Raw genomic sequence first — 22,661 nt, 5'->3', positions numbered from 1 at the left:
GCTCAGATCTGGTGTTGCCGTGGCTCTGGCGTAGGCCGGTGGCTGCAGCTCTGATTCGACCCCTAGGCTGGGAACCTCCATATGCGGCCCTAGAAAAGACCAATAAATACATAAATAAATAAATACGGTTCTCGTTATCGATTTGGAGCATACCTCGATACAGGGAAGACAGAGTGGAAAGCCTGCTGTGTGCCTCTTTGTGCAGCACATACGGCATCAGGTTTTCTCATCTGAAAAGTGGTATTGTGGTAACTTCCTCTGGGATTTCTTCACGGTTTAATGTGCACAGGTGGGGCCTGTGTGGTGTTGTCTCCTTCAGTGCCGTCGGTAGCTTACAATACGGTACGTGTCTCCTAAGCTTTTATACCGAGTAACGCAGAGGGACCCCCTTAGAATGAACAGGATGAGCTGCAGAGTGAGCAGTTAACTTGGGTGGGGTTTAATCACTTTACAGTGATCCCTTCCTAAAGGTGTTAAAGTCTCCTTTTAACCTTAATATTTAATGAGCAGAATCAGCATTTTGATGCTAATTACTTAGAGAAAAATGAGTAATATTACAGAACATAATAAATGTCAGGGAATTGTAATGCCTAAAACTTATTTTTGTCATGTTACCTTCTTTTATTTTTATGGCCATGCCTGTGGCATGTGGAAGTTCCCAGGCTAGGGGGCAAATTGAAGCTGCAGCTGTGGCCTGTGGCACAGCCTCAGCAAGAGTGGATCCAAGGTGCATCTACGACCTACACCAAACCTTGTGGCAGTGCCAGACCTTAACCATAGAGTGAGGCTGGGGTTTGAACCCACACCCTCACAGAGTTGACGGCGGGTCCTCAAACCTGCTGAGCCACAGTGGGAACTTGCAGATACTATTTTATTTTATTTCTTTTTCTTCATTAATTTGAAGGAAAAAGATTAATATTTAATACTTCTTTTACTTTCATGACATGATTTGAATTAGCTCATTCATTTGAAAGTGTAGTATATTAATATACTTAAATTGGGTGAATAGATACTTTCTTTCTTTCTTTTTTTTTTTTGGTCTTTTTGCCTTTTCTTGGGCCGCTCCCGCGGCATATGGAGGTTCCCAGGCTAGGGGTCGAATCAGAGCCGTAGCCACCGGCCTAAGCCAGAGCCACAGCAACTCGGGATCCAAGCCGCGTCTGCAACCTACACCACAGCTCACGGCAACGCCGGATCGTTAACCCACTGAGCAAGGGCAGGGACCGAACCCGCAACCTCATGGTTCCTAGTCGGATTCGTTAACCACTGCGCCACGACGGGAACTCCAGATGTTTTCTTGATGGGAACTTTTCTGTTGTCTGCTGTTGGCCAAGTTTTAGTTTGCTTTATCAATTTCTGCATCTTTTAAAATTTATATATTTTTAAATCTTCAGTGAATTTTTGATCTTTTATATGAATCCTACATACAGCTTTTATTTTCCTAGCATTTTCGTGTTTTCGTCTTAATAGTCATTGGATCGTGCTGTCAGTTTGTCCCTTCCCCTCCCCTCTGTCCCACACCCTGCCAGCCTCAGTGGGTCTTTAATTCTAAGTTTTGGTTTCTTTTCCAGGTCTTTTTCTTGATGGATGTTTCTTTTAATGTTGTTGTTCTTCTCTTTCCTGCTTCTCATGTTCCTCTGTGAGTGACTGTTCCCACGTTATTTTAAATATCTGTTTTTGTTTTTTTTTTTTTTTAATTCTTAACTGTTTCTGGTCTGGGCAAATCTTATTGTTTAGAAACTAAGTTCTTATTTGAGATTTCAGAAGGGAGCTTTGCTGTGGAAAAGGTGAAGATGTATTCACTTGAAATGCTAAGGAACTAAAGCCTTTTAAAATTTTAATTTTTGTTTTAATTGGAGACAAAATTCACACTATAGGTCTCAGGTAATTGTCTCATTGTTGAAGTCATATATTATTGAAAAAGCATTTGTTCCTTAACATTTAAGTTTGTGTAGAAGCATATATGATTAAACACAAAATTACTTTGAAATCAAGTCAGTTTAACATTTTTTTCGAATTACCATTTATGTCAGAAAGAGTTGATTCAGTATTTTATCATCATCTACAAACAGTGAATTCTGGACACTATCAATCTAATTATTTAAACTCCTCCCACCCCCAATTTTGATATTTTAGATAGATGCTTCAGTCTTGATGCAGTGTATTTTTGTCATTTCTATCTTTCATGTATGTTGCTATGAACATTCTGGAATTCAACTCCTTATATATTTTAATACACAAGTGTGAAGATAAAATTAAGCATCTCTTTGACCTTTCAGAAGAATTTTAACTGCTGTGACGTGAAAGGCTTTTAGTTTTCTTTTTTTCTTTTTTTTTGTCTTTTTAGGGCTGCACTCGTGGCATGTGGACGTTCCCAGGCTAGGGGTCAAACCAGAGTCGGCCCACGCGATAGCCACAGCAATGCCAGATCCGAGCCGTGTCTGCGACCTGTACCACAGCTCACGGCAACGCTGGATCCTTAACCCACTGAGCGAGGCCAGGAATTGAACCTGTGTCCTCATGGATGCTAGTCAGATTTGTTTCCACTGAGTCATGATAGGAACTCCAGCTTTTAGTTTTGTTTATGCCACCCCTGGCATAAAGAAATGTGGCTTCTGATATGATTGGAGTATTATAATTTATCTTAAAAGGCTATTCAAAATACTTCATAGTGTCCTTTAGGAATTGTTGGCTTTTAACATAGAGAGCTATATTATAATAACCAACCATTCTGATAGTAAATTTATGGACTTATTAAAATTTATCAAGAACTTTAGTAGATATTAGCACATCCTCCCCTTTTCTCCAAGTTACATTAACAGGAAAAATAAACGTTAAAAATTTAGCTGTTTAAATAAATTGACTTGGAACACTTTTTCTTTATCTGGATTAAGTATAATAGATATAATTGATCTAACACCTTCTAAAGAAATTGAAACCAATTTTGGGAGACTTGATATACATTTGACTTATTTCTAAACTTTCGGAGTCATTATTAGTATTTTTGAAAAGTTCATGTAGCTTTTTTTAAAGCTTTAAACCTTAGCATAGAGGTCGGAAGGTAGATTTTACGAAAACCTGCTTCACTACGGCATGCCGGTAGCGGTAGAAGTCCATCTCGCCTTTACATGGGAACCCTCTCGTAGATCCCCGAAGACCAGTCCCTAGTCATACAGTCTGCTTCTAAGGCCCTGAAGACGTCTCGCCACCGTCTTTGCCAGGTGACAGGTCAGGGCATAAGTAGCTGCTGGGGAGGAGCAGCGGTGCAGAAGTCACTACCTACTCGCCTCCCCAGCACAGAGCAGTCGTGTGGATCCCAAGTTGCCTCACAGGGTGGTATTTCTTAAGGAATTTGTCGTGGCCCACAGGAAGGGTGAGAAGTGGTAGTTTGAATGTACTGGGAGAGATTGATTCAAGCTTATGAAACAGTAGCATTTTAAATGCTCAATGCTGATATCTTAATTTACATTGAGAAATGTAATTGCCAAGGCCACTGGGCACTCAGCTCCTCGATCCCGGAGAAGCCACTTGGAAAATCAGAGTATAATGATCCGCTTGCCCAGTGAGTACATTCTGAATTATATCCCGCACACGTTTAATGATATTAGAGCTTGATGCTGAGGTCTCTTCAGTAAAGGCAGCTCTGTGGCACAGCCAGGAATCCTTTACCCTTGGGCACGGCTTGGGGGGCTCTGCCATTGCAACTTCTCTTTGTTGGTGTGTCTGACTGCCCTCTGTCAGGTGGGTATGATGTGGTCCTTTAGATGGGCAAATTACTGACTTGAAGACTAGCATCTCATTCCCTTCGATTTATTTCAGAAGTGTTGGAGATATTTGCATAATGGCTCTTGCCTCCGTACTGTAGTTAAAACTATTATTTCTGTTCGTCTTAGGAAATGCAAGTCTATGTTACCACTGATGGATTTGGATTTTAGACAAAGAGCAGTGAGACAATAAGATGTATTTGCTCATTCTGAAGGAAGTAAATTTTTATTAACAAATTTTTCATGATCAGGAACTTTTGATTGCTTAAAGCCAGATAGAATGCATATTTGGTGGTTTTTTTTTTAGAGAGAAAATTTCTCTTAATGCATGAAAGAATATCCGTTTTTGCTAAGGCATCTGCCTGGTGTGTAACAGCAGTGATATTTGGGAAACAAAGTTACAAGGCTTTTTGTCAGCCAGGCTGAGAAGACACAGTGAGTGTGCCGAGTTAATGACAGGGTGGCGTGACAGGCGTGTGAAGAGATGAGCGCACCCCCTTGCTGCAGGGCAAGGCCTTGTTACTCTTCCTATGCTGAGTACGCTAAGCCCACTCCCATTATGCCAAGGGGTAGGGGTCCTGTTGGTTCTAGTCATTTTTGGACAACCTGGGAATCATCTTGTATGGTTCAGTGGCTTCAGTGGCCTAAACACGTGCAGCATCACCCCAGCGCCCCCCGAAGTGCCTGGCTTCCTGCCAGTCGTGAAAGGGACAGTGGCCTGGTGTTGCTTGTGTGTATTCCAAGCCATCTACCTTCCCACTCCTCCCCCCACCCCGTTCTTCTGAATTGTCAGGTTCTCCTAAGGATAAAGCCCGAATGCCATCAGTGCTTGTTAGCTTAAGACTCTAATTTATTATTTTTCCTAAACCACCGCTATTTCTAATGCCAGGATGTGTTAGTTTGATCAAAGACTAATTTTCTAGGCCCGGAGAGTGGGGATAATGGGAAATAGGTTATTTTTCTCTCTGAAATGAATGCCATTAGACAGGTCGTGCATGCTCACAGGATGCGAATGATGCCGAAGCAGGCCGTGCTGCCGCCTGCTGGCTTCCCTGGACGTGGCGGTGGGGGAGGAGGAGGAAGGTCCCCCAGCTTTTACCCTCAGGTCCCGGGCTCAGGCCGCATGAGCCCGGAGAGGGAGCAGCAGCTTCTAGTTCGCAGCAGTGTCCCGAGGCAACTTTCTTCCCTCTGAGGGGCTCTGTTTGGCAAAGTAATTACTGAATGCCCCCTTCGCTTTTCTTAATAATGAAAAATTTCAAACAAATGTAATCAGGGAAAATAATGCATGTTTTTTTAATGTAATCCACCCATTGCACAGGTTCTGTATACTTTTTTTTTTTTGTCATTTCTTGGGCCGCTCCTGCGGCATATGGAGGTTCCCAGGCTGGGGGTCTAATCGGAGCTGTAGCTGCCGGCCTCCGCCACAGCAATGCAGGATCCGAGCCGCATCTGCAACCTACACCACAGCTCATGGCAACACTGGATCCTTAACCCACTGAGCAAGGCCAGGGATCGAACCCGCAACCTCATGGTTCCTAGTCGGATTCATTAACCACTGCGCCACGACGGGAACTCCCAAGATTCTGTATACTTTCTAAGCTGTCGCACATGTCCCTTCTTCCTGGAAGTCTTGTGAAACAAAACCCAGGTGCTGACGTTTTGTTCCTCCATACTGGGCGCTTCTAAGAATCATGAACTTTTTTTTTAAACCTAGGAACAGAGGCATTATTTCATATCACAAAATAAATAATAATTTGTTGGTATCATCTAATTCTCAGTGTATTTTCTAGCTTCTTTTATTTTTCTGAAAAATCTTTTTGTAGTTCACTTGTTGAAGATAGGATGCAGACAGACACCAAGAGTTGCATTTAGTTAATAGAAATCTTACATTTCTTTTTTTCTAGATTAGAAGTTCGTAATATTTTTTGGTGGCATGGACCCATTTAGTAGACAGGTGAACCCTATGCATCCTCTCTCTGAATAGTGTTTTTAATGCAGAAAACAAAATGTATGGGATAACAAAGCAAACCAATTGTATAAAATAAGATTATAAAGATATTTAGGAACCACAGATTTATGCCTGGTACTTTGTGCTGCATTTACTAATGCATTATATAACAAGATCTAGTGACAAAATCTAGTCAATACCAGAATTTTAAAGTGTGAGCATGCATAATATTTCAGGACATGTGTAACAGTTGTACTGGGATAGGAGAACGTTTCACTTCTGTTGGGGACAGAGTTACACTCGTTGTTAATAGTACTGTGGTTTGTTTCCTACATTCATGAGAGAAGGGAATGCCAATTTCTGTCAGAGGTTGCTGAAAGTAAAATTGTGAGTTTTTTCCCCATCCAAGGTAGGGACCCTCTGAATTGCATCCACAGCCCTCTCTGCTCTGGAATAAAGGCATTAAGAAAGGTCCTGGCTGCAGTTGTGTTTCACTGGCTTCTTTTATTTTTCTACAGACTCGTCGAGTTCTTCTCAGCCTCCTGGCCTTTTTCTTTGTAGTTCTGTTTGCCTGGGTCCTTCTTCCTCTTGCTTCTAATAAGACTGGCTCCTCAGAACTCAGGTCTTGGTTTAAAGGTCACTTTGCTAGGAAGACCTCCCAGTTTTTTTCTTCTGGTAATATTGTTATAATACAGTATACAAATGCGTATTTGTTCTTCACGTGTGAGGATCCGAAGGTAGGAGCCACATCTTTCTTGCCCTCCGCTCTTTCTCCAGTGCTGAGGACAAAGCGCTGGGCGCATAGGTGTTGCTTGAGAAGTATCGAATGAATGATTCTTCATCTCAAGTGATCCGTGTATTTTTAGTTACTTTCCATTCTCTCATGTATGTGTAGAATAGCACTTAAAATTATTATTAGTATTACTCAATAGGTAAGATCATTTTGAAATAAATACACAGATGAGTTAATTTGTCACACCTGAGGCATTAGGAAGTTCTCAGGCCAGGGAGCGAGCCCGAGCCACGGCAGTTACCTGAGCTGCTGCAGGAACAAGGCTGGATCCTTAACCTCCTGAGCCACAAGAGAACTCTGAAAATTTGTTACTGGTGCTTTGTTACATTAAGGCCCTTTGTGCCACTCGACAGCCCTTCTGTAGATTTTTAAAAGGTGATTTTTATTTTTTTCATCTTAGTTGGTTTACAGTGTTCCGTCAGTTTTCTCCAGTACAGCAGTGACCCTGTCGTACATGTGTGTATGTACATCTACACTCTTTTTTCTCACATTATCCTCCATCCTGCTCCATCACAAGGGACTAGGGAGAGTTCCCACTGCTCTACAGCAGGATCTCATGGCTTATCCACTCCCCATGCCCTAGTTTGCATCTCTTACCCCGATTCCCATCCCTCCCTCTCCCTCCCCTCCCCCCGTGGCAACCACAAGTCTGTTCTCCATGGCCCTGCATTTTTTCTGTGCAGAGATTCATTTGTGCCCGTTTAAGTGATACCATATGGTATTTGTGCCAGGTGTAACGGATATCATATAGTATTTGTCTTTCTCTTTCTGACTTCTGTACATTTTTAAATTGCTCTTTGTTTTGTTGTCCTTGGCGAGTCAGGTTCTCGCACAGTGTCTGCCCTCTCATCATCCTTTCGGTGCCCAGGCCACGGTCTGAGGCCTTGCCTCGTACTCCCTCCCCTCCCCTCCAGTATCCACCCACCATGAGGACCTGCTGACCTTAAGTGCCAACCTCTCTGCAATGCCTTATCTCCCTATCACTGCCATCCTTCCTGGCGCAGCTATTTTTGCATCTTCCCTGGATTATGCAGTAGTCTTATAATGGGTCTTCTCCACATCACTCACATGTCCCTTTAATCTCTTCTCACGTTGCAGCCAGGATGCTTTGAGGCATGAGCAAGCCTCAGGGTTTTTTTCCTGCTGTTTTCCAAATACTTCTGTATCTCCAATAGCTTTCCATTGCTTTTAGGATTAAGCTGTAATTCTTAATATGTTCTGCAAATCTTCGTGTGGTTTTACCTGTCTCTTTTTTTAAACCGTTCTGCAGTCACCTCATACCAGTCTTCCTTTTTATTTATTTATTTATTTTGGCTGTGCCCATGGCATGCAGAAGTTCCCGGGTCACGGATTGAACTTACATCACAGCAGTGACAGCACTGGATCCTTAACCACTTGTCACGCTTTACTCCCACCTTAGGGCCATTGCACCTGTTGGTCCCTCAAAAATTGTCCCCTTTTGGCCTATTGACATCTAGTTATCTCATGTGTTAACACAAACATTTTCTCGGAGAAGGCTTTTCTGACCCTAGGTCAGATTCCCCGTTATATGCTTGCAAAACCCTGTGTTTTTCCTTTCATGACATAGCACAGTTATCCTTTCCATTTATTTGTATGAGGATCTGATATGTGGCTTTCTCTGTCAAAGATGTATTGTCTTAGCAACTTAATGATGGCTTTTGTCATTCTGTCTGCAGCGCATGTCTTAATGCCTAGGCTCTCAGTAAATATTCATCAAGCGAGTGGACTGCCTGTTGGCTGTTTCTTCGGTGCTAAGGAGGACTGGGCTCAGGAATATCTGTTAGCTGAAGAGTTCTAGAAATCAGCATGTAAAATAGGTCTGTTTGGGAAACGATGCTTAGTGGTTTCATCTGTGTTGAATTTATACTGAAGAATGTTAAAGCTTCTTTTTAAAATTAAATGTATTTATGTATTCACTTGTTTATGGTTTTGTGGCCACCCTGTGGCGTATGGAATTCCTGGACCAGAGGTCATGTCTAGGCTGGGGAGCAGACCAGAGGCTCTGCAGAGACGCTGCTGATCCCTGTGCGCAGCGGTGGGAACTCCAGGTAACGCTTCTTGCTCTTCTTCAGCATCACGGTCCCCGCTTAGGAGTGCACTGTCATTTGGGGGACCTTCAAAATTGATTATAGTAATTATTTCCAGAATACTTGTACGTTCTTTGTATCAACATATATTTACTTGTATGTTGTTTTATTTGCAAAGTGGGTGAGCCCATGTTCAAATCAGTGGTTGAGACTTACTACTCTAGAGAAAAATTGATTTGACACCTTAAAAATAGTTTCCTTTCAAATGAGATGAAAATGTTCCAAACCAGAAAGGTGAGGTGCTTGGTCGAGTCAAATTTCAGTTCACCGTTTCTGATGTAGGATTTTTTGTTTGTTTGTTTGCTTATTGCTTTTAAAATCATTCTTGAAGAAGAGAGAGGATAATTTATAGAATGAAGTAAAAGGCAGGACTGGGGTCAAAAGATGGAGGAGAGCTAGTCGCTGTAGTGAGAGAGAGAATTACTCATGGACCCTGTGGCAGCTAGCCAAGGACTCTCGGGATTTGGGTGTGTATCCTAAGAACCCTGGGGAGCCATTGAAGCAGTGGGACGACGTGACTGGCTTTGTGGTCTTGAAAGTGTCATTCTGGCTGTGGTGTGGGAGGGAGTGTGTGGCTCTGGAGAAGCCGGTCGTGACGGCTCACTTGAGCTGCTGGAGGCTGGGCGGAGGGGAGTGGGTGATGACCCTGGGAAGCCAGCCTTGAGGGTGCGCTTGGTATTTTGATGTGGCCACTGATTGGATAAGGCCGTTCGCCGAGACAGGAAGTGTTCCTCTCTTAAAAGTTACCAAGTTTGCAGCCAGGAGAAAATAATTGGGTTTAAATATACCGTCAAATGTGTGAAGGGAAAGGCTCTCAGACATGCAGCTTCCTTCGGTTTGGGATTATGCTTATGAACTTGTTCTTGCCCTTCATTTTATTTTTGTAAAAATTAACTTGTCTTTTTTTGCCCAATTATTAATTTTCTCCTTTCATTGAAGAGGAGGCAGTCATTCTCTTCCCTTTTTTAACATAAATCTTGGGGGAAGACAGTTGTAGCTTGTTTTTTATTTTTATTTTTATTAAAAAAAAAAAATAAGCCTTATCAGGAGACAGAAATCTCTGATGAAGGGATACAGGTTTTTTTTTTTTTTCCTTTTTCTTTTTACAGCCACACCTGCAACATTCGGAAGTTCCCAGCCTAGGGCTTGAATTGGCGCCGGGGCCGCCCAGCGTGCACCACAGCCGCAGCAGCCACTCGGGATCCGAGCCACATCTGCGGCCCACACCGCAGCTTGCGGCAGCGCTGGGTCCCCAGCCCACTGAGCCAGGCCAGGGCTGGAACTCACATCCTCACGGATACTAGTCAGGTTCTTAACCTGCTGAGCCACAATGGGAACTCCTGGGATAGAGTTTTAAAGAGTGGATGTGAAGGTGTGGTCCAGTCTTCTCTGTAGTGTAATTTCTAAGCTCCCGACAGCCTTTTGCGGCAGAGCGGACCCAGGCAGCCGGTATTGGTGGCCACCTGCTGGCTCTCCCTCATGGTGGGGTGACTTTAGAAACAAGGCTCCGCTCACCTGTTGCCCTGACCCCTCTTCAGTGATAACGTGTCTGTAGCAACAGTGTTTCAGCTGTATTATGTTAGAGGCACAGAAACTGCTTTGTGGCTCTTGTGAGGCTGGGTCATGAATATGGGTTATGAATGGCTCTAACATTTTCAGCCTGTTTTCTTGAAGAAAAGTTGTTTTGGGATCCTGGTGCACTCCTGGTTCGTTCAGGTGGCAGAGCACATAGAGGGCACGGTCTCCTAGAGCGCTCTGGAGTTGTCGAAGGACCCAGGGCCACGTTATTACTGCAGAATTTGCTAGTGGTAGGTTTTCTGTCACTTTGGATTCTTTGGTGTTAAAGTAAAAATTGACTAACAGAAGCCAAAAAAAAAAAAAAAGTATTGTAATATTATGGGTGACCTCATAAAATTAAAGAGCCAAGTGGCAAGCAGGGACAGGAACCATAGCAGCTCTGGGGATCTAGAGAGCAAGAACTAATGTGTAATTTCTGCAGCACTCTGAGATTCCAGAGACTCAGCTCCAGCCCTTGTCTTTGTGTGTGTGTGTGTGTTCGTTCCCCTCGGGATTCAGATCAGTAGAAGAGGAAGTCCCAGATTATTTTAGCTTGACTACTGCAAGGCAGGAAAGTTTTCCTAGAACTTTCTTATTTGAGGGTAGAGTAACTTCCCAAATAAAACCTGCCAATATGTTAAAAAGTTCTTGTTGTTATCAGAATCTCATGCTAATTCTGTTTGTTATCTGCATTCAAAGATGTGCTTTTAATAGCATTTCAGGTATGACAGTGAAGCAAAAAACTCCATTAGTTTCATTATATTGTACGAATTAATATCTTTTAAACATTTGATTAAAAACTTATACAAGCATGAATTTATGATTTTGCGTATAGTTACAGCTTTCTGTTATTTAATATTTTTTTTGTGATGCTGTTGATTTATTTTCAGTTTTTTCAATGTTTAGAATACTGTCTGAAGTGAAATTCAGATTTAGAATCTGTAGGATTCAGTTGGAAGTTGAAATAACTAGATTAATAAGCAGACGGAGGCAGTTGCTTTCACTCCAGTTGTCCTTTAGCTCAGATGTTTGCTGGAAACAGCTCCTGTAGGTAAGAAATGGTTTTCTTCCTTCTCTGGCAAATCATATCTTGAAAGTAGTACGGGCTGCATTGTGCCTGAAGGAGGGCGTGGGTGCCCTTGGCGTGTGTACAGCAGGAGGTCTCAGCTGAAACTCAGGTCCCTTTTTAGCATTGCGGGCACACCACCCGTCTTCTGAGAATACAGTTACATGGTGCACTGATGCTCTGTGAGGTGTGTGAGCACATGGGCATGGGAGAGATTTTTTTCTTTTTCTTTGGCCTTAAGTCTGTATTAATGGTCAAATTTTGTATTTGAGCAGTAAAAACTGAAAACTAGCAAAAAAGCCCGAATCAGCTGGATAAGTGGGTTTTACCCCTCATCACAAAACAGTGGGTGACTAAGCAGTAGAGTGAGTGGAGGCAGTGCTACTCTTGTCTATTAAGTGGTCCAATTGTACTTCAAAGTAAGCCCCTTTTATATAATTTCTAAGTGCCACCGGCCTCTTTTCAGATGTGTCTCAGTGCCCAGAGGAGCAAGAGATAAGCAGTGATTCTTAGCTTTTCTAAGTTTCTGGCCCCCAGACATCAACAAATGAAAAGGAGAAGAAAACAGTACCAGAGGGATCCGTTTTTCTCTCCTTTCTCTCCTCTTTATTTGCGCCCAACACCAGCTGTCCCTCTCGTGTGCAGAACCAGTTATGAAGACTGGAGGTCCTAACAGAAGGCAGAGAGCCCAGGGTAGGAGAATAGAGGCCAGGCCGGTTTTGCTTATCAGCTTCTAGCAGGTCTCGTGTGTGAGATGTGCCGCAGAATAGAGTAATGGCTAAGAATCTTTGAGGTGAAACCGTGCCGCTTTTCTAGTTGTGTGATCTTAGGTGTTGAACCTCCTGAATGGGTCTTTCGCGTCTCTTCGGGTTACACAGAAGCACCACAGGGCTCCCGTGTGTATAGTGCTTGAATGCAGTCCCAGGCACACAGTGTTCGCTCAGGCTCAGCCGGTAAATAGCTCCTGCTGCTGCTGGTGTTATTTTTTACAGGGGTTTTTGGTGATAGGTGTTAGTAAGACTCCAGCTGATTATATGTGGTTATACTGTATGTATACTAAGAGGTGAGAAATTTAAATTAGTTGCTTGAAATAGAATTTCATCACATGTGATGTTGATCAAAATAAACTAGTGTAACTATTGAAAGGTTTGATATTTTTATCTTTTAAAATATCTGTTAATACTTTCGACATAAAGATTACATAGTTGTCCCTATAGTTTTTTCTTTGACCAAATGCAATGCTGTCATTTAAAATGATGTTTTCATGTATAATAAAAATTAGGTAGTACTGTGCGTGAATAAGGCACACTCTGTTTAAATATCATATTTTTAAATATTGTAACATGAAAATTCATATTTTGCTGAAGAAGTCAGCTTGCATATTCAGAGTGGAAGTTCAAAAATAAATGAATTAGGAGGAATTTATTTTAAAATAAAGATTTTTAGCAGCACTAAAACACTTTATTAGTTGATCCCAGTGCCCTTTGAGAACTCAGAAGGTTATCAGATGCCCATCAGCTTTCAAGATAGTATTATCAGGGATACAGAAATGATTTTTAATTGATGCCTTAGATGGGAATTTAGTTGTCTTTTATGAATTCCGTTTTCCTTAAGTCATCTTTTTAAACTTGAATTTTTTCCGGAAGGAAAGTACTTTGTTTTAAGATATTGCACTATAGCAATAATTTGGACAAGTGGTGTCTGCAGCACCAGGTCACAGATTTGATCCCCAGCCTGACACAGTGGGTTGAAGGAGCTGGTGTGGCCACAGCTGCGGTGTGGGTTGCAACTGGCTCAGATCTGATCCCTGGCTTGGGAACTGCATATGCTGCAGGGTGAGCAAAGAAGGAAAAAAAAAAAAAATTGGGGCAAATAGTGCTTGGATTCTGTTTCTGAGAACATACCTGTGCACACACACATGCGTAGACATACACTTTTCAAAAAAGAAGTCTTGTGAAGTGTTAACGAGAAAACGCTGTAGTGAGGAAGGGAGTTCGTCTTTCGTCATAGTGACCTGGTTTGGTGTCATCCTCTTATGTGTGACCTTTGTTAAGTAATTTTGGTGTTTAGTAATTTTAGTCTTTTTATAATGATACAGATCAGATTAAGTGAAAAACACTTAGCCGGTAGCTCTTTTTAGAATAGAATTAAGGATAAAAAAATGATTGTTATTACAATTAGGATTAAGTAACATCCTGACTAAATTACAATTGATAAATTTTGGTACTTATAAGAAATGAAAAACACTAAAGTTCATGGGTTTGTGTTTCTTGGTTTTAAAATTTTTAATGGAGCCAAATAAAACTACTGTGAAATATTTGGACCGTAACACTCAGAAAAAGTTTTTTGTTTACCTTTTTTTTATTAAAAACTTGATGAAAGTGCGTTGTATACATTGTTCATCCTGGAATCAGGTGTTCATCAAACATCTGTAGTTTTCCCCCACCCTCCCCAACAAGCTTTTAATCGGTGGTGCAGAGTATTTGTCATCCACCAAATTAAAAACTGCAGGTTTGTAAACTTGGCACTCAGAGAGAGAAGTAGGTGCCATAAAATGATTAAGTATTGGCATGTGTACACCTGCTGTCAGGAAATAAACTTCCCATATGTTGCAGTTTGGCAGACGTGCGTCTTGAAATGTACTGAGTGAAACTGCTGTACTCTTGATCTCTTTCAGCAGTGCATTCTCTTTGTGCCTGGAAGGTATCACTTTTGCCTTAGTTGGAGGAAGGTAATATGTTTTTTCAGATATGCTTGAAGTTAAGTGGTGGTGCCTCTTAAGAGTATGGCGACTGGCTAATTGAGTAATTATCCAAGCTCTAGCTTGGCCCTGGACACCACCGAGGAAACAGACTTTACTATTTTGAAACATTTAATTTTTTTTATAAAACTTGAGCCTGAGACACATTGATTTTTCACATTTTATCACGTCATGTCAAAATAATTTCCCCCAATATACGTGGATATTTAGAAAAGAAAATGAATATCTCAGCTATTCTTAAAAAGTAAATACTTAGATGAGAACTGCATTGATGAAACATCTGAACTTTATAAATACGTTTATGGAATAACTCAGCTAAATCTTATTGCAAGGAAAATGTTTTTTTTTTTAAAACCCTAGAATAGGTCAGAAAATTTGTCCTTCGCACAATTATAAAGTTTCCTTAAAATCGACAGTTATGTTTTATTTACATTTAATTATATATTGAAATGAAAAACTGAAAAACAAAGGGTCTTTTGAATGTCTCCATTTCTTAAATTAAAATTTTTGTGGAAAATATATGCAGATACATCTTGTTGGCTCCTAGCATAAGACTTGAACCATTGATGGACTCATGCCTGTTACTGCCTGTTAATACATGGGATCCCCGTGTGTGGGGTTTCAGTAGATTATTTGGGGATACCTTTTTGTCGTTATCATGTTGTATTTTGAATAATTACCTTCTTCAGAAAGTCAAATATTTTTCGTTCCCTTTATGTGATGAGTTAACTAAAACTTGTCCTATGAATGTAATCCGTTTTAACTGCACATGCTCTTAGCAATATTTTACAGATTGCACGTTTGGGAAAAAGAACAAAGTTGTCTTTTCTAGTGTAGTTTACGATGGCGATACCTGCCTGCCTTTTCTTTTGCTGCGTTGGCACAGGCATTGTGCTTATTTTGCTGCAAATGGTTCCAGTATTTTATCAGTTCACTCGGCTGGAACTGATGAGAGGTAATTAGGTGGCTGTATTTACAGCTCGAGTAAGAAACTCGCCAGTGATTGAACACAAACTCATTGGGGGGGGGCACAGGATCAATTCTCAGCTTGGCAAGGCAGATCCCTACATAGACGTCTTCCAAGTGCAAACGACGGATACTTAACGAAACTTTGAATATCTTCTCTGCCAGATCTCCAGAAAAGACATAACCGGTCCCGGAGCAGAAGACAGGGTAGCGCTCGCTGGGGTAGAGGTCTGGGGGCATGTACCACTTGCTGTCTCTGTTTCGATTGGGAGCGTAGCCTCGCATTAGGTAACCCGTGAAGTAGTTGTGTCGGGGAGGCAGGTCTGGCTTCAGTAACTTATGTATTAAGTATTCGGTGTTGACAAACATGTCGCTGTCAGTTTTCATAACGTACGGGCTCTGCGGGCAGTACGTTGCCACCCAGTTCATCCCCATGAGCGTTTTAATGGTCAGGTTGTAGTACGTGTCTAAGTACTCCTGCTGAATTATGTCGTGGTGCTGTCTGCTTTCTTCCAGTATCGCACGTTGAAGGTGGCGCTGTGACTTAACACTTACGCCCAGCAGGAAAATCCGAGTGATCCGAATGCCGGGAGCTAGGCTCTCATTGCCCCAGGTTTGCCGAATAGCTCTTCTAGCTTCTATTTGTCCAGGTTCTGCAGCTATTAGTAGTATTAAAAAAGGGCTTTTCTCCTGGCATTTTTCAGGCTCATTGATAATGTACTTGAAATGGTAAGCATTGGGGTGGCCGGTGCCCTTCTCACTGTAAATACTTCCGTTGGCACTGAGCGTGTTCTCCAGCCCGGTCACTCCTTGTGGGGACAGATCCGTGTGGTTGGAGTTAGTTGCTGTTTGAGGCCTCAGAGTCTGAGGGACTGTTTCTTTCCAGAGGTTCCGAAGAGAGCTGTGGTTTGTCTCACTTTTTGTAGAACGAAATCCACGGAGAGTGTATGTCACAGGGTTTTCTTTGAATCCAGCTCTGCCGGGCAGCCAGTCATGGTGGTTGAAACACAAAAACATAGCGAACAGAAAGACCAGAGAAAGAACGGCAGTGAGGCGGGTCCGGAACAGAGACCTCTTGGCGCTCCAGCTCATCTTTGCAAAGCAGCAGTGTCTTCTCCTCCGCTGAAGCATGTTGTGACAGCCAGCGGTGGGACGTGAGATCCCAGTGGCAGAAGACGTGTCCTCTCCTGAATCAGTGCTGCTCTTTGGGAATCATGTTCTCGTCTGGCCGTGCCGTCTCCCTTGCTGCCTGTCTGTAAGGATGAAGTATAAAAGTTGACAGAATGCCCACGCATGCAGGACTGCCTGAGAGAGACTTTGGATGCTAATAAAATCAGGGCCCAAGGGGATTTTTAAGCCATGAAAACACGTTGACCCAGGAACAGAGTTTACCATTTGTCTTCCCTTGGCAACATGTAACATCCTGAGAACAGGATGCATTTCTTTAAAAATATGCCTGCGGAGCACAGTGAACACTTTAAAGAGAGGTGATGGATTAATTTGCTTCCACTGACTTCCTCATCTCAGTAGCTTTGGTCATGTGTACTTTTGACTTAAAGATGAAAAGTTGTGCACGTGTCGAAGAGAAGAGCGTTACTGGGTTCCCGAGAGGCTGTGTGAGAAGGCCTGAGAGCAGATGGAAAATTTATTGGCATTCATTAAAATTGATTTGACATAACACGGGCGGTGTGGTGCATGGTCAGCGGCCTTTTTTGTAAAATGGTCATGTGTCAGGTGTGGGACAGACGGCGCAAGGTTGATCATGACCGAGTTCTGTTAGTCACAGGACACTGCTTGGCATGTTTCCATTGGCCCCTACTGTGTTGAGAAAGTCAATGAGAAGATGCACCTGTCAAAATTAATTTTCAGGGTTCAGTAACTTCATGCAGGATTTTAAGACAGGAATAAATGATGAACATTCTCAAGTACTCTTACCTGATTTTAACCTTCTCCCTCAGACATGAGGTGTTCAGGAGATCATTGTCCTTTACTAAGACTTAAGATCGATGTTTAAAATATAACCGCTCATTTTCTTCAATTATCTCTGACCTTCACAGAGTGCTGTCGCATGTCTCAGTTGAATCCCCACGTTAGAATTAAACAAAGAACTGCTTTGAGCAGTCTTTTCAGATTTCTTACAAAATACAGACGCTAGGTACTGTTACCGCCAACTAGCTAACATTTGAAATTTCACAAAATGCATTTTAAAAAGATTTTTGAGTTATGCTGTGTTCCAAATTAGCATGTAGAGAATTTATTACATTTTTAGGATTTCTGCTAGCATGAGACTCAGGACTGTAGATTTGGAAAAAAATGAGGTGTCAGTATGGGAGGTTCATGATGCCCCATCTTAAGGAGTGGTCTTTGAACACGTTTTTTCAGTGCTTAGCACACATTTCCTCAGCGTTTTTCAGTTTGTTCTTAGTTTTTCTGAAACACGGTGTGGGGGTAGAGGATGGGGAAGGAGCTGTAGCTTGAATTCTATTAAAAGAGGAAAAAAACTTTTTGAGAAGGGGACTAATGTGTCAATTTAATTTTTTCAACTTAATTTATTGTGAGGAGTGTTTCTTTAAGTAAAAGAAAACTGGCCAATTAAAAATTTTATTGTAGGGGTGTTTGTTTATTTGAAATTATAATATATATATACATGTATGCATGTGTTTATTTAGCCTGGGACATTGAGAGATTTATGGCTGATACCAAATTTTGCTTAATCTCAATATGAAATTTAGTTATTTTGGGAAAAAATGGCATTTCCATGGAAGTCCGAATAGAATTGAATAATTGCAGAATAACCTTCACTTGCATAATGTGAAGTATTTTGAAATGATGATTTAAAGTGTTCGGCATAATGTATGAATGAAAGTGCTCCTGTTCTAGTAACAGCCACTAGGAGGAGCAAGTGGGTGGGAATTTGAACAGATTTCTGAAGTGTAATAGTATAGGTGCCAGCTTTTGTTAATTTCTAGTGTCTGAAATTACGTAGTACTTTCAGAAGTTAGGGTATTTTTAAAGTGTAAAAAGTGATTTAATCATTTTGTGAGAAACAAGCAGTGATTTTTTTTCAAGTTTTGGAGTTTTAAAAATACAGACTCTAGTTATTTATTAGAATTTGTTTGCATGAATTTTAGTTTCACTTTACTCTGATGAAGACCGAGATACTTCACTGTACCAGTAAAACATAGTTGTGTCGTGAGCTAAGCTGAAAATGATAAAGCTGAGTGTTCTGATTTGGAAACTCCCTTCTTTCTTCCTTATGCTTGCAAATAGTTGGCCATTCTGTTTAGATGAGGAAACTCTGGCTAAGCTTCTATTTTTCAAGTAAAATATTTGATAAATTGTAATAATTCTTCCTCCACCTGGTAGCCGGTGGATAAAAGGATTATGCATGTAAATGTAAAAGAAACAAAAGTTGCTTTCCAATTTTATTTGATCATCCATTTTAAACATTCCCAAACTAAATCACATGGATCAGCTTTCTGTTGATATAAGAATGCTTGGAATCTGGTTGACATTTTATTTAGATCTTTTAAAAGTGTAAATTTGGTGGTTTAAGAAGCAGTAAATATAAGGTCAGATGTTTGAATGAATGATTGCATAAAGGACTGAAAAAAATGAATTAGTAAACTGTATTTTTATGAGAACATTATGCCTGAAGTGGTCTCTATAAAGTCTTTCAGTGTTTTAGAAAACAGCAGATTATTATATATTGTAATCTAGAAAAACCTCGTCGTAGTTTATGGTCCTATATATTTTGTAGCAATAGGTAATGGAGATGCATCTTAATTTAAATTCATGGTATTAGTATGTTTGTAAATATGAAGCTGCTCAGGCTTGAACTATATACACACTCATTTGTTCATCTCCCATTGATAAATGTAGTGCAAGTGTCTAGCCTTAAAAAAAAATTCTTTATTGAAAGTTTCTCAGCTATTTATCACAGTATTTCTGTTAAAAAGAAAGTAAAAAGTCACTGTTCCTCCTTTTATTAAATGATAAAATTACTCTCCAGTTACTTCCTGTTGTGCTTTAATTCTTAAGAATGAATTAATTCTGGGAACAAGACCAGAGAGGTGAGATAGTTTGGCATTCTAAGTAGTTTTGTCCTTTTACATTTTCAGCTGTTTAGCTTTGACTTATCTCTTCCGGGTTTTATGGTAATGTTGTCAAGTTATTAATGTGTCTTTACATCTTAGGGATTGGAGTTCCTGGAGAGAATGTTACTGTGCATTGTGGTTCTGTTACTTCTCTCCCTCCCCCCCCCCCCCCCCCCACACACACACACACACGCGCGCGCGCGCGCTGTTTTTATCATTTGGCTTTTAAAAGCGTTGGTGTCTTTAGTCCCTTGGAACCGTTCTCGATTGAAGGAGTGCTTGAGGAAACACTCTACCCTCTTGTTTTGAGATACCTCGCTTATAGAAATGTTTAACCGGTGGCTTTACCATTGAGAGATAAGATAAAGGCACTAAGAGAGACTTGAGGTTTTTTGCAGTCGTATTTTTTGTTGGTTTAATACCATCGCATTCTTTACTGGAATAAAAGTTCATGCTCTGAGTGAGAGTTGATGTTGAGCTATAATAAGAACAGGGCCTGATAAACTTGTTCAATCTTAATTTTAGAACGGAATGCTTATATATGTCTTAAAAATATTTGCCTTTTGTGATGATTAGTAATAGGTTGTTGAGTTGTACTGTGAAATGGAGCAAAAATCAGGATCTTTGATGATCTGTAAAAGCTTTTAGAAATAGCTGAGTTTCTGAGCTGTGAGTTACTATTCTGTGATTGTTGCTAAAATAGTTTATTAGATTTATTTCTGCCCTGCACACACATACTGTGGCAGTAGTTCATTACTACATATTGGTATAGTCTGGAAGCACAGTCGTTACATTTATGTTTCATTTTTGACCTTGTATTGCTGCGACATAGATATTTTTCTGTCAAAGTATTTTCATATTATGTTTTTGAATTGCACTTTAGGAATGATCACCAAAAACAGCCTTACATTTTGATCCTGTAGAATCAGGCTGTGGCTTAAAATAAAAGCTCACTGTTTCAAAAGGGGGTAATTTCAGCAACTATTGCTATTTCTTTGTTTCACGTTGTATTCATGGGCACGGTAATGACATGCAAGTCTCCCGTGGTGGTGTGCTGTGCATAAACTCACCTGCCTCATGTGATCCTGAGCAGTGCTTTCTTTTTAGTGTCTCACAGCTTGGTGATACTTAAAATTGGCTGATAGGCTTAGAGGTTGTACTCATCTTTATTTAGGGAGATGGGTATGGGAGGGAAGATTTCATGAGGTTACCTAAAGGTGTTACATATTAAGATTTTGTTTCCAAAGGACTGAAAAAAGCTCTTAATATTAAGATCATCTTTGATACTGTTTAATGTCATTTTACTGCATTGACTCTTTGGATAGCCATTTTTAAGAGAGCACTTTAATTTATTGCATCAGGATTCAGTTTGACCTAATTTGATCGAGGGTTGCTAGGTTTTCTTTAGAGGGCTACAGATTTTTTTTAAAGTTTAATTTTTCAGAGAATCCTTTAGGCACATCTCGTTACTATTTGCCTTTTCTGTCATCCGTAATTACTCCAAGCCACGTATTTACTTGCATAAAGCAGTGACGGCTTGTCTTCTAAACAATGACACATTTTAAAATCGTCTGTTAGGAAACCCTTTCGTCGTTTCAAGGACAGTGATCTGTTTGAACTTGTTTATTAGATATCAGTGCCCCCGGGGCTATGCAAAGGTACTGGACGTTTAAATGAACATCACACACAAGACAGCGACATACCTTCCCTGGTCAGGCCATTGCCGTGGAGAGGATCATGCCCCCCGAAGATACTTTTGGCACACGCCATCGCTTCAGCCAGAAGATGCTGTGGAGCACGGGCGCATCCCCCAGAGCCTGCCTCCCGCGGCTGCTCCCCACCGCGTCCACAGTGTCCATCTGTCCGCTGGTCTCCGAGCCGCCCTCCTCGTTCATAGAGGTCCTGGGCTCCCGAGGCTTTTCCTTCCTTTCATTTTCTTTCTCTTTCTTTAAACAAAAGGGCTGTAGCTGTTGGTGCTGTTTGGAGCACTGTCGACTCTTGCCGACAGTTGATGCCTGGAAGCTTTTTACATCTGCTGTTTTCCTGGCCGGACAATGCAGTGCTGTGTTCTCGTCTCAGTATCCATATTTCTGGTGCGAACATGAGCTGCAGGGCAGAGCAGCCAGAGCGAGAATGGAGTGCCTCGACTGGATCGGAAAAGAGTAGGATTTCACTCTCTTTCCTCGTCGCCTGGCAGCTGCAGGAAGGATTTTGAGCCCTGTTACTGGGGTTTTAGTCTATAATATGAAATCCACGGTTCCTCAGCTGCTGCACAGGCAGGCAGGCAGCAGTTTAAATGTGGGCTTGACAGATGCTCTCTCTGACAGAGCAGAATTTAACGTCACTGCTTGGCTGAATCCCACGTGATTGTTTGCATTCATTTTGACTAAAAACCCAAGGTAGGGAGAAGCCTAGAGACTTTGCTTCTGTGTGATACATTATATATCTTCAGCATAAGTGTGCTGATGAGTGAAGAATAGAAAAATAGGATGATTATTAAATGAATGGTTATAATTTTATTTTTTTCCAGCTTTTTTTTTTTTTAAACTTTATGCTCAAGCACAGGCTTTCTAAATGTTTTCCGTGTCTGATGTTGGTTTTCATGCTGCTTGCATGATTTTATAGGGCGTAACCAATATAAGCTTTTAAGTGTAACTTGGTATAATTTAACTCCTTCATTGCACTCCTTCCCTTGAAGTCCCCCCCCCCCACAGACTTCTCTAATTTTAATATTACTGATACCTGGTTATGACTCAGACCATTTTTAATCTGTAACATAGGAACCCTCCTCCCCACTTTCTGGGGTTTACATGGAGCAGCTGCCGCGGAGTGCTTTATGGCCTCAGGGTGTGATACAGCCGCTTTTTTTTTCTTTTGAACTCTTGGGTGGTTTCTAGGGTTCTTGAAGGCAGCAGAGCTTTATTTTTAAGCACTTTTTAACATCAGCATTTACGTTTCATTTTTCCTTTTCTTTACAATTACATGTGTGGTGGAATGCAGCACGGCGGTGTGTTGGACCCGGCACACTTGGCTGGGGTCTTCTCGGTGGGTAATGAGGGTTTTACTAACCATGTTTATTTGGCCCGATATTTTTTCAGGGTGGTTCAGTACTTTGTCATCAAGCAAATTTTTAGTAAGCCCTGGATACTCAACTCTGAAATATGTGTAATGGTTTGTCCCTTGGGCACCTCGCTGCTTGTTTTCTGCAGAGGACTGGAGCACTGGCTTTTTTTTTTTTTTTTAAAACAACCTGAATTAGTTTTTCCTCTGAGACTTTAGGGACACAAAGTCATAGAAATTTACTGTTTTGGAACTGAAGCTGTATGTTTGTAATCATGTATTTTTCATCTCAGCCATCTTCCTCAGTGATGTGTGTTGTTGCAAATATAATTTATATTTTCTCTCATTTTTAATTTTTTTGTCCTAACAGTATTTTTTAGTGTAGCTGATGAGATGTGTTTTGTAGTTTTAGGAATCTTAAGACTGTTTTTAGGAGTATATGTAACTCTGCTAGAAATGTTAGAAGGAATATGAAGACATGTAAATGGGAAACCTACGGCCTGGACTTTGACTTCTTCTAGTTGAGTGTGAAGGAGATACT

The 22,661-nt window shown here is 41.1% G+C and overlaps 2 protein-coding genes across 4 annotated transcripts in view; one reads left to right on the top strand and one right to left on the bottom strand.

Moving 5' to 3' along the window:
* CDC73 (cell division cycle 73) overlaps nt 1–22,661 on the top strand; it is a 92,447-nt gene that overhangs the window by 31,455 nt on the left and 38,331 nt on the right. The window lies entirely within an intron of this gene.
* On the bottom strand, nt 14,391–21,381 carry B3GALT2 (beta-1,3-galactosyltransferase 2). 3 transcript variants are annotated; one of them, XM_047755567.1, is made up of 2 exons: nt 20,764–21,381; nt 14,391–16,812 (listed from the first exon to the last, which is right to left on the bottom strand). In XM_047755567.1, the coding sequence occupies exon 2, from the start codon at nt 16,092–16,094 to the stop codon at nt 14,826–14,828; it is 1,269 nt and encodes a 422-aa protein (XP_047611523.1). In that variant the 5' UTR covers nt 16,095–16,812; nt 20,764–21,381; the 3' UTR covers nt 14,391–14,825. The 3 variants fall into 3 exon arrangements, with proteins under 3 accessions (XP_047611523.1, XP_047611525.1, XP_047611522.1); XM_047755569.1 differs by having other exon boundaries at nt 14,391–16,589; XM_047755566.1 differs by having other exon boundaries at nt 14,391–16,216.

This window comes from Phacochoerus africanus, chromosome 12, assembly GCF_016906955.1.
Source record: "Phacochoerus africanus isolate WHEZ1 chromosome 12, ROS_Pafr_v1, whole genome shotgun sequence".
In the NCBI taxonomy this organism is placed as follows: Eukaryota; Metazoa; Chordata; class Mammalia; order Artiodactyla; family Suidae; genus Phacochoerus; species Phacochoerus africanus.
This window is presented reverse-complemented; position numbering and strand designations above follow the sequence as displayed.